Source organism: Nilaparvata lugens, unplaced genomic scaffold, assembly GCF_014356525.2.
Source record: "Nilaparvata lugens isolate BPH unplaced genomic scaffold, ASM1435652v1 scaffold7213, whole genome shotgun sequence".
In the NCBI taxonomy this organism is placed as follows: Eukaryota; Metazoa; Arthropoda; class Insecta; order Hemiptera; family Delphacidae; genus Nilaparvata; species Nilaparvata lugens.
The window spans coordinates 1-12885 of record NW_024092962.1 but is presented as its reverse complement, the minus strand read 5'-3'; the positions used below and the strand labels follow the sequence as shown (position 1 = coordinate 12885).

The 12885-nt window shown below is 34.4% G+C and overlaps 1 protein-coding gene across 1 annotated transcript; it reads right to left on the bottom strand.

Annotated features, from left to right (window-relative positions):
- Positions 1–3197: 3197 nt before the first annotated feature.
- LOC120356603 lies at positions 3198–3953 on the bottom strand (the record flags this gene model as incomplete). Its single annotated transcript, XM_039445554.1, has 2 exons — positions 3198–3344; positions 3746–3953. Coding segments are annotated over 2 exons (355 nt in total), but the record flags the coding sequence as incomplete, so codon positions are not given.
- Positions 3954–12885: the final 8932 nt, after the last annotated feature.

The window sequence follows — 12885 nt, the reverse complement described above, 5'->3', positions numbered from 1 at the left end:
CGAGCCTGCTGATCTCATTCTTGAACAATCTAGTCGGGGGTCCAGGGGGCGGAGCCACCTGGCTAGACGGATACTGCAAGCGAAGCGAGCCTGACGGCTAGTAGTAATATAATATTCCCAGGAATAGCTCTGATTGAAGTAGCAGTACCCAATCAATTTTTCCGCAACAAATCAGGACCTCCTAAATAGGTATTTTGAAGGTACTGGATAAATTGGTATTTAGGAGGTCCTGGATAAATGCATTTCAATCTTCAACTTGGTGCCAACCTAACAAAGTCAACTCAACTTAATGCTAATCTGACAAAATTTTTAATTTAGTTACCAGAACAACTCTGTGGGTAGATGACACAAGTTGATATGTCACATTTTTGAACATATTGAGTTATGCATATGGTTGTGTTCAGAAAAATTAGATCTATAAGATGATATCTATATAATAAGAGAGAGTAGGGTTGTGTTTGTTCGTGTGTTCGTTTGTTAGCATCAAAACATGTCAACTTGTGGATTGCATACCGGAAAAACGGGAATGATTTAGATTTCCAAATTTTGCACATAGATTCTAAAAAAATATCAATCTCGTGCACCTGGAAGCCCAAATTTTAATTTTCCTTTTAGATTTTTCAGAACTAATGTTTAGATTTCATTAATGGTACATTCGATTTCATTAAAGAATCACCAAATCATATGGTCGAAATTAAAAAAGGTACATCTGTTTCTATATTGCTTTCTACCTGAAAAACATAGTTTTGAAACTTCGTTTTCCTGATGCAATGTTTAGGCCTACACGTGGCATGAATTATTAATTTTTCAGCTAGAACAGTTTTTGAGACAAATGCTAAATAAACGTCTACAGTCTCATCAATGCTGTATCGGCAATATGAAAACGCATGCAGTTAATATGTCTTTCAATGAAGGTGTTGTTATTTACATAAAGAAATTATATTCTTCCAGTTTTATTAAATCAAGATTTCAAAATTATTCGAGCCCTGATAGAATGACTCACTGTACATAGGCCTATTTTGAATTCTTCTAGATTTCATTACGTCAAGTTTTGAGAAAAACCCTTGCGAAGCACGGGTTACCTGCTAGTAACTAAATATGTTGTATCTCTTTAAAAAACTGAGATATAGGCCTTGCTCAAGCCTGATAGAGCATTTTCTTTCAAACCCCAAGTTGACAAATATTGATGAGTACATATATCTCAACACTCTTCTACCGGTTTGTATTATAGTCCAATTATCGAAAGATGGCAATTTTTGATAAGTGTATGTACTGGTAGGCTATTATAAAATCTGAAAATCAATAACCTCCATCGAGAACTACATAACCCATACAACTTTGCAAACAGTTCAAGTTTGTTTAACTTGATCAATACTTGTAAATAATATCAATTAATTGAAAAAAAATATATTCAAATTTCCAAATAATTGAGATATTCCCTATAACTTTTGAGATATTCTTTATACTGTTACATTGTGATTTGAAACATTTGGCAGATGGCGAAACATGATATCTCTAACATCACTAGCAAAAATCCTCGATAGTTGATTTAAATAAATGTTTTATTCCTTGATATTTTATATTCAAATAGTCAATGATCAGCTGATTATATTAGTGTAAAATGGGTAAGAAAAAATATGATAGATAATTTTTGCAACTATGCCAAACTTTCAAATTGCTCTCCTGAAAAGTTTACAAATCATGACTTATCAGCTTGTGTCATCTACCCACAGAACTGTTTCGAAGAGGTACTCTTTCTAGATTATAGTTCTATATTAACATATGGTATGGACATTTCAATTATAATTTTGAGATATTGGAATAAGAAGAATAAACATGCTAAAAGACGAACTTTAAACCCTCAAAAACCACCCTTAGAGTTAAAATATCGCCAAAAGATTTCTTAGTGCGCATCTAAAGGGCCAACTGAACATACCTACCAAATTTGAACGTTTTTGGTCCGGTAGATTTTTAGTTCTGCGAGTGAGTGAGTGAGTGTGTGAGTAAGTCAGTCAGTGAGTGAATGCCATTTCGCTTTTATATATATATAGATAGTGCACTCATATATTAATGAACTTGTATGTCGATTTAGAAGAATTAGTCAAATGAAGTGTTCTTTGATAACACTGTTGAAGCAATAGAATACCATCTATAGCCAGGCTACTCAAAAGCAGATCAGTCATGTTAGAACAGCCGCAGAATGAGTAGACAATGCAGTGTATAATAATAATAATAGACTTTTCTAGGAAGAGAAGACTAATGTGAGAGTGAGTGTGCGTGTCAATTGTGATAGTGGAGCTACTGAAGTAATGAACTTCTTTCTCTAGAAAGAGAAGACTGATGTGTGAGAGAGAGCATCGATTGAGAGAGAGTAGAGCTGTGAAGACCGATGTTTGTGAGCCAGTATGCTTTTTTACTCCGTTCCCCATCTCATCAGTTAAATTTACCTAGTACTAAACTTTTTGAACAGCCTTCCTAGAGATGCCACTTAATGTCCAGTAACATGTTCACCTAAAATTGGAAATAAGCTTGAAATTCGAGAAAATGTGATTATTAATTTGCAAACTGTTGGCAACTGTTGGTTCTATTAAATCATTCACTACGAAGTAGCAGACCTCGTGTGTCTCCAGCGTTATTGTCCTATCACCAGCTGTCTCATGTATTTGAATAGTAGACTTGGGATGCACGAGAACACTAGCGTAAGGTGATCAATTTTCATAACGGCAAGGAAATTTGTGTGAGTGCGCCTCACCAGATTTTTAATATATTATTTGGATACATGAGAAAAGTCCAGAACAAAATTTCTTCATGCAAAATTTTCTTTTGCTAGATACAGAGTGGCCCAAAAACCTTGTATTTTCAGTTCATTTTCCAATTTTCAGCTATTTCTGCCAAATCCAGTAATCGGATGTAAGAATTTGCTGCTGCCTTTGTTTTAGATTATAAAATTCTGAATAAAATGAGATCATTTGCAACTATCTATATCCATCTCGTATTAATAGATTTCACAGTAGATATAATAATAATAATAATAATAATAATAATAAAGCTTTATTTTCATTCATTACATGAACAAAAGCCTCTCTTAACGAGGTATTTGAGGTTGACAGTCCTTGATTAATTAATACAATCATAAAAATCTGTTTACAAAATATATTTACAATCATAATTTATTTATTATTTTAGCCCATAATTGCCTATTTCTGGCCGTAGTCGCCCATGCATGGCCCACTCTCTGGCACAACTCGTCCCTCCATCTGGTCGGTGGCCGTCCTCGTCTCCTGGTCCTGTCCATCGGTACCACTCCGTGCAAATCCTTGTCCATCGATCTTCAGGCAGTCTCGCTACGTGTCCGGCCCACTTCCATTTCATTACATGAGCCTCTTTTTGCAAGTACTTCACCTTTACTTTCCTTAATATATCCTGTTTGTAACTCTTTGTACTTGCTTCAGGCCAAGAATACTTCTCAGCATTTTAGTTTGCGTCGTCTCCAGCTTCTTATCTTGATTTTCTGTGAGTGCCAGGTCTGCGCTCCATATAGTATTGCAGGGTATACGCACATTGATAGAGTTCTCGCTTTTAGATTGTTGGAATAGTTTCCCTTAAATATTCTTTTCAAAGCCCAATACTTTTTCCATCCTTTGTCAATCCTGTGTTTCACTTCCTTTGCCGCTCTATTCGTGAATGATAGAATCTGACCCAGATACTCATATTCCTCCACATACTCAATACTTCCGCAGCCTACTTGCACACTTATTCTTTCTGCATTGGTCATTATTCTTGTCTTCTGTGCATTAAGATGGAGACCCATCGCTTCACTAGCACCAACTAATTTCTCTATCATTCCCTTCATCTCTATAGCGCTGCTTGCTATGATCATAACATCATCTGCAAATCGGAGATTCGTGAGCTCTTGGCCGTTAATCCGAAGCCCTCTGCCTTCCCACTCCAATCTGCGAAATATATACTCCAAACAACAATTGAATATAACCGGGGACAGTGGACAACCCTGCTTGAGTCCTTTCTCTATTTTAATATTTCTCCCTCTTCTCTCAAGCTCGACATATACCTCCGTGTTCTCGTATAAACTTCTAATAACATTTATATATTCTCTATCTATTCCCGTTTCTCTTAGTGCATCCAGAGTAGATATACCTCAGCATTTTTCATGAGCTGTCTTTCTTTTCTATTAATGAATCTTTTCACTACTATTCATGATTGTATACAAGGAAATTATTTCAAACGGAGGAGATCCACATTTGTTAATACTGATTAATAATTTATCTTGATATTAATTCCTAAAACTACGTTCAATGCATCAACTACTTTATTCCAGAGGGTACTAAGAAAATCATTATCTCTATTCTTACTAATAATTACATCTCTTACCAAAATTATTTCCATAATTAATAATTTTCGAAATGCTGAATTCAAAAAAAAATTGGACTATTAACATACGTTATAGATATAGATGTAATCTATAGGTATAGATAGTAATCTCTTCTATATTGGGTGTACATAATGATATCTTCTACTATTGCCACAGCTCGAAAAATAGAAGCTAACGTGTGAAGAGTTATTGATAGAACAGAGGGGTGGGTAGTCTGTTCATATGCTTATAAAGGGACTGTGTTTCATTTAACGTTATCTTAGACATTCATCACTAAAATATTACTGTACTCAATTTACCACTTATATCGTTATTGCAACTCCCAATAGTTGATTACACTCCTAATACTATATAATACTATTTAAATTTCACCGTTCAATCCTTTTTTAAACTCATCTAAAATAATCTAGCTCTTTCTCAAGCGTCTCCTCTACTTCTTATTTTTCTTTCTCATTTCTCTTCTTAATTTTATAGTTATGATTACTAGAATATTGATGAAATTTTGCAATGTGATTTTTGTGACTTGTAACTTTTGCAATGATGATTATTATTCTTTTCTATTCTTCTTCGTCTTCTTCCTCTTCTTCTTCTCTTTCTCTTTCTTTTTCTTTTCTTCTTCTTCTTCTTCCCTTGATTAATTCAAGATCACAATACAATGTTCTGTTTTTTATTCTATAGTTCAGTTTCATAAGTTCTTCTCAATTGTGCACATTCCTTCTTTCTCTTCTCTTCTTCCCTATTATCATCATTATTTTCCCTGTGATTTTCCCACTAGCTATCCAGCATGTTCAAATGTTTATTTCTCTTTCTATCTCTATTTCTCTTTCTACCTATTCTCTTTCTATCTGATTACTTTCCACTAATATCCATATTTATATTCGGTTCTTTCTCACATTAAATCATACTATTCCTCTTCCATTCCTTGCAAATATTATTCATTATCAGTTGTATTATGTATCTTTTCTCAATTGATAACTTTCTTCAAAAGATTTTTCGTTTTTCTGCTGGCTTTTTCTTCTCTTCTGCAGTTTTTTAATGGATCCCATTTCGCTCTATCTCCACCTTGAACACGATCTTCCACTACCGGATTCCATCTCTCTCTATCTCTAATTGGACTCGATTTTCCACCACTGGATTTCATCTCTCTCTGTCACCACTTGGACTCGATCTTTCCACTACTGGATTCCTACTCGCACAATCTTCACTTTGACTCGATCTTCCACTACTGGATACCTTCTCGCTCTATCTCAACTTGGACTAGATCTCCCACTACAAGTTCTTCCTCAATCTTCATCTTATTCACCATTAGGATTATTCATCACCGTAACTCCACAGATCACAACATCTACATCTTATTGATGTGTTTAGTGAATTTTTTGAACTAGTGTTTTTAAAATAGTGAAGGGAGCCGAACTGTCAAGGCATACAGGATGCACTCGAATCAAGAGACTTTTTCATTAAGGTTAAGTTTTATCAGTTTCATCCCCATTTTCCCCATCATCTGTTGTTCTGAGGTCGGTTCACGATTGGTCTGCTGCTTCCATGATGCCTCTCACTGACACGTCAGCTCGCTCGCCCACAAGTAGGTATGATTATTTCAATAATAGTAATAATGACGCAGGTATGTTTCTAGCAAATGAGCTCCACTCTTCCAAAAAACTTTTCAAGGCTGCTCACCTTAACGTCCAATCCCTCAGCTGCCACATTGATGAACTCAGAGCAATCTTCCGTTTTCAGGACTTCAATATAATTGGAATTTCCGAATCATTTTTGAAGCCTAGTATTTCATCACATTTTGTTGCATTACCTGGATATAATCTTTTCCGGAATGATAGATTAAATAAAGCTTGTGGGGGTGTAGCAATTTATGTGAAAGATGGTATCAAAACAAAAGTTTTTAATCACATCTGAACAAGAGTATTGTTCCAGACCAGAGTTTATGCTACTTGAATTATCCTTATCTAGTACTGATAAATTACTCGTTTGTATCTGTTATCGCCCACCAAAAATAGGTCATTTTACAGATTTCGAAAGTGCCTTGCTTTCTCTTATGCCTTGTTATAGCCGTATACTAGTTATGGGGGATATGAACACCGACTTGAACATGACAAATCGTAACTTTGACTACTTCCAACTGACTACTATTTTTCCAATGCCTAAACATGACTATTTTACCTCTCGATCCAACTCATCATACTAATGAATCTGACACACTCATTGACCTTCTCATTGTTAGTGATCCTAACGAGGTTGTTCAAGCAGGCCAAATCCCAGTCCCAGCTATTTCTGGACATGATTTGATCTACTGTGTTCTTTCCCATAAGATACCTAAGCCAGAACAGAAAATTATCACTTATAGAGACTTCAAAAACTTTGATGAAGCCGCCTTCCTGACAGATGTGGCTCAGACTCCATGGCATCAAATTGAAGCGTTACCCTCAGTTGATGACATGGTCAAGACTTTCGAGAATTGGACTTTGACTCTGTATGACAAACATGCACCTTATGTGACAAGGAGGATAACTGTTTTACCAACCATTACATACATTTTCAACAAGTCACTTGAAGAAGGCATTTTCCCTGAAAACTGGAAGTTTGCTCTGGTTCGCCCTCTAAATAAAGTTCCATCACCCAATAAAGTTGAGGATTTTAGACCAATCAGTATTTTACCTGCATTGTCCAAAGTGCTAGAAAGACTCATTCATGCTCAAGTTGTAAAATTTCTAGACAACAATAGTAAGCTTCATAACTTTCAATCAGGCTTTAGAAAATTCCATTCAACTGAGACAGCTCTGCTTCGTGTCACTGATGATATAAGGTTAGCTATGGACCAAAGAAAATGCACCATCCTCACCCTATTTGATTTTTCTAAAGCATTCGATACTGTTGATCATACAGTCCTTCTGAATAAGTTGGCTATTCTTGGTTTCAGTCATAACTCGTTAGTTTGGTTTAAATCCTATCTATTAGGTAGGAAACAATGTGTATCTGTCGGTGACAATAAGTCTACTTGGAAAAACGCTATGCATGGAGTACCACAAGGTTCAATTTCAGGCCCTCTCCTCTTCACTTTGTATGCTAATGACCTTTCTTCCATTATCAAATCTCCAGTTTCCATACTTATGCAGACGACCTTCAAATATATTTAAGCTGTCCCATAACAAAAATTAATGAAACAGTTGGAATAATGAATCAGGATATCAATTTGATAGTGGAATGGACAAAGGAAAATGGCCTTAAGCTCAATCCCATCAAAACACAACCCATTATAATTGGATATTCTCGTCTTATAAACAATATTGACCTTGAATCGATTCACAAAATTAGTGTAGACGGTGATGACATTCCTTACTGTAGCTCAGTTAAAAATTTAGGCATTATTATGAAAAATACTCTTGACTGGTCAGGACAAGTGAACAAAACTTGTAAAAAGGTATTCTCAGCCATGCATGCATTGAAGAAGATGCACGATATTCTCCCTAGAAACATTAAATTATTATTGGTTCAATCTCCCATCTTCCCACATTTAATGTATTGTAATTCTGTTCTTAACGATATGCAAGTCACTCTGAATGATAAACTACAGCGTTGCCAAAATTATTGTCTACGTTTCGTCTACTCTCTCCACGCCATGATCATATCACCCCAGCCCACTTGCTAGTTCAACATTAAAGCTTCCTGATCAAAGCTTTTTCGAATAGTCAAGCTTGTTAGAGATATCTTGAAATACGGTAAACCGAACTATTTTAAAGATGATTTCAAATTTGTCTCTGAAGGTAGGAGGATAGATGTTTCACATACTAGAACCGGAGAAAGTACTTTAAGGATACCCAATCATCGAACTACTATTTTCACAAAATCCTTCTTAGTCAGTGCCTGTCGTGCATGGAATGCACTTCCTGTTTCTATCAGGTCCATCGAGAGCCGAGCGAGCTTCATCCTGACTTTAAAAAAACATCTTCTGGAACAAATGACTGAAACTGTCCGGCCCTAGAACGATCACATGACAACCATCCCCCACCCATCCAACAAATACAAACCTTTAAACCTGTTATAGAATGAATTGTATATATATATATATATAAACTCATGTTATTTTAATTATCCACTGCATACTGCTGTATATTACTGAAAGTTGATTACCCTGATCTACTTTCAGCCTACTTCATTTTATTAATCAATAATTTGATCTTATCTACCTATATAATTATTTTACTCTATCAATTTTCTGTTTTTTTTCTCTTAAATATTTATATTAATTAAAAAATTTATTAATAAAAAAATACAAATTACAAAATTTCCATTAATAAATAAATCCTTAGTTTAAATAACGAAATTAACGTTTTGGTAGAGAGTTAGTGGGGAGGATATTTTTAATATTCTTTCCGAAGAATGGACATTGATATGTCCAAAGCTCCGCCAATTTATGTAGATGCATAACAATATGATTATTATCTATAGTTATTATATTACAAATTACTTTTTCATATCATATACAGTTCAATAATTATTTTCTTAGTCTATATTATGTAAATTCATCTATAATTTTGCTGTATTGTAAGCTATTGTATATAAGTGTATAAGCCAGTATATATTGTAATCTACATAAATAAAGTACTCAATCAATCAATCAATCAATCAATCTCCAATAATAAGTAATGAGTTATGATTTTTCAAAAATGAGTAAAATTTAAAGACAAAATTGATTCTGATGAGTTTTAATTTTTTATCAACAATATCTTCCGATTTTTACCAATTAGTTAAATGTTTAATTCAAAGTCCGTCTGGGCTTATTTTTGTGCTCTGAAATCTAAGATCAGGATACAGGTAGATTTTTTCTTTGAATTTCACTCATTTTTTTAAAAAATCATAACTCAGTACTTATTGGAGATAGATAGTTGCGGATGATCTCATTTTATAATCTTAAACAATGGCTGGAGCAAATTTTTCCGTCAGATCACTGGATTTGGCAGAAAAAGCTGAAAACTGGAAAACGAGCTGAAAATACGAGGTTCTGGACTATTTGTTCCGGTCTTCTCTCATGTATCCGAAAAATATATTTAATCATAACTACATATAAATTGCAAGCACACCTCCTTTTTATTTCTTATTAACTGGACTGAGAAGTTGCTGTGACAACTATAGGCCAGTTTCACACGGCAGAGACCTCGCGCCTGGAATATCATATTACGGAAGATCATATTTCATATTTCGCAGCTCTCCTGTACTTTCACATGGGGATCTTACGAATAAGCCGACAGATCCAACAACTATGCCGACGTTTGCTCAAACCTATGACTCATCACTTTTTCTCAAAGTCTAACTTCCTTAAAAATATAGATAGAAGATTTCTGATTTCGGATTTGGATTCAGCGACCTCAAATTCTTAAAGCGTAAGTCCCATTTTCAAAATACCCGAAAACAAGGGAGTTATAGCTGTTTTTAATATAGCTTTCCATTATCATATGATTATATAGTACATACTAAGATAATAATACTCCTGCCTCACAAAGGGACAGGCAAAGGTTTTAAGAAGTTTTTGAACACCTGAGAAGTTTATACATAAACATTTTTAATTTTTAAAAATCTAGTTTTCCAAAAAAATATTGAACTATGAAAAGATGAATCCAAATATGAAATCATAAATCATCTCCACTCATCACCCAATAAAATAGGAGGAAAAGGAATGTTGTACAGTAAAATTCACTGAATTTCAATTGTCATTCAACAATCCAATTTATCAGGTTCAATCGTTGAATATCACTTTAAATTCCCAGCAATTATTGACTATTTCTTTTTACAATCAGAAAAATCTATTATGAACATACAGTATAACATTGTGCTGATCTGAATCGATCTATGGTAATAATAGGAATTGAAAGAATAGAAAATGTCATGCATTCCAAGTAGTGATGTCTGTGTATTAGAACTGCTGAGTTGATAATGCATACTGAAAAAAAGTCATGAATAGCTCAGACCAGCCTGGCGACTTGATGCTTTTGAAACCAGAATCTTGTTTTATTTTATTAAAGAATGATACGGAATGAAAACCATGTATCATAGTACAAAGCTTTGTATCATGAGTAAGATTGACAATCATGGCTTGTCGATTTTAGTTGCTGACCTAAATCCTTATTCCTCAGTCGTAGAACTATGGACCAAGCGCGAGCATTTGCCTTTTATGTCATATACCGTCGACACAAACATAAATTTATGAAAAGCTTGATAGCTTGAATAGTGATCGATATTTGTTACACGTTTTTATTCTAAGACATAATATGTCTTAGACTAATTTTTAATGTTTCTTCAATCGGCAGGAAAACTTTGGTTTTTCAAAGTTATCTTACTCCCTTATTTGGGGTATTTTCAGAAATCAAGATAAATAACCTACCAAATTTCCTACACGAATACAGTGTAAGTTGTATTATATAGCTAGAGTACTTACGTACTGTATAGTACAGTACCTGTTCGTTTTTACCGTATAATTATATGATATAGAAAGCTTTATTAAAAACAGCCATAACTTCCTTGTTTTCGGATATTTTCGAAAACGGGACTTACGCTTTAAAGAATTTGGGGTCGCTGAATCCAAATCCGAAATCAGAAATCTTCTATCTATATTTTTAAGGAAGTTAGACTTTGAGAAAAAAGTGATGAGTCATACTTTGTGGAAACGTCGGCACAGTTGTTAGATCTTGCCTCTGCTTGCCTCGAGGGGAAGAACTGACAAAACGAGGTTCCTGGATAGAGTCACCATGTGAAAGACACGATTTGACTCAATGTACTTCGACAAAAAACGAGAACACTGTTCAGTGTTCAAGTTGCACGTCTCCTATCGTGTGAAAGAGGCCATAGGGAAATCAGCTTGCTAAACACTGCTTACAAAATCAATGATTATCAAGGAGAGGTTGCAGCCCATAATGGAAGTTCTCCTCCTGGAAGAGCAATGTAGCTTTACTTTTAAATAGGCTACTACCTCACCGCGCTATACTTGTTGGGGGGGGGGGCGCATATTAATGTCGGGGCGGCCCAGTCCTCATGAATGTCTTTGTGTTTTTGTTAAGATAATGTCTTTTTCACTTTCAATCAAATTAATAATATTGAGATAGAGGAACATAAATTTGAGTTATTATTTTTGAGTTTCTATTTCATCCACTGTTATTCATACTATCAACCAAATAAATTAATTTCAAACCATCGGAGAGCATTTCAAACCGCAGTAATTTTTTCATTGCATTGATCTATTCTATAATGTCAGTTTATTGAAATATCTTTTGTCCCTGCAAATTGAATCAATGCATTGGGAATTTCTAGAATTTTTCCTTAAAATTTACCCTACATAGATTCTATTTCATAGATTTCCACGAAAAAACCCCTGACATTTCTGAGTGCATAGAATTTCCCATGATTTTTAATGATCAGTCTGTTGTTGATAACATAATTAACATACTGTTTACTACTACATCTACAGTCTATTATTTTGTACTCATCATGAGAAATATCATTTCATGTTCTAATCTATCATAAAAAATCACATTATCATCTATATTATAATTTAACGAGCTCTAGCGAGTTCTAACTTTTGACTCAGTGTAGGCCAAAGTTTTTGTCCGTCTTTTCCACTGTTTGTATGTACAATAACTTCAGAAATAATTGATGAATCAACTTCATATTTTGAACACATATTCTTCGAACCTTTTCACAGGTCAAGTTCTTTAGACAACGAAATGGACTCACTCCTTCGTCCTTTTTCAGACTACTTGAAAGTGCAAAAAAAGAAAAATTGTTTCAATTTAGTCACTCAAGAGTTCATTGCATGCAATTATGACAGTTTTCCATTCATCCATTTATAAAATCAGCTGAGGCTATTAGCAGCTTTCACACAAACAGTCCTTCATGAATATGATTCCAGCTGGATATTACACAACATAATTTCCAACTTTCACTAATCAAAAAACTAATACGGGTTGAGATATCAATGTGCGGTCTGCGCCATTTATTTTCTCTTGGAACTCTGTATCGAAATCATGTATCACATGACCAACCACCTTCTCATTTGAAAAATGAATTTTAATTCATATGAGGGTCAAGATTTTGAAGCGACAGAGTATTTTTTATTTCAAATAGCCTCAATGAAACCGACTGTCAAATTATTCTTGTAAGAGAGAGATTTAGCTGTTTCAATAATTTTCATTAACTTCGTACATTTAAAAGTTGCTGGTTTCAAAGATTACAATACATCAGTTTTTGAGCGAGTTCTCCACCCTAGGGTGTCACTAGTGAAGGAAATAATTCGCTCATACACGTACGGGATTGGAAATACACGTCTGAAAATACATCATCACGTCTGAACTACTGGACTGATTAACTTGAAATTTTGCATATAGATTATTTTTTTACCGAGGATGATTATAGGCCTCTTTTCTATTGTTTTATTTCATTACTATCAATTATTATCATTATATAGTCCCGTCAAGTTTTTATTCGTCTTGTAC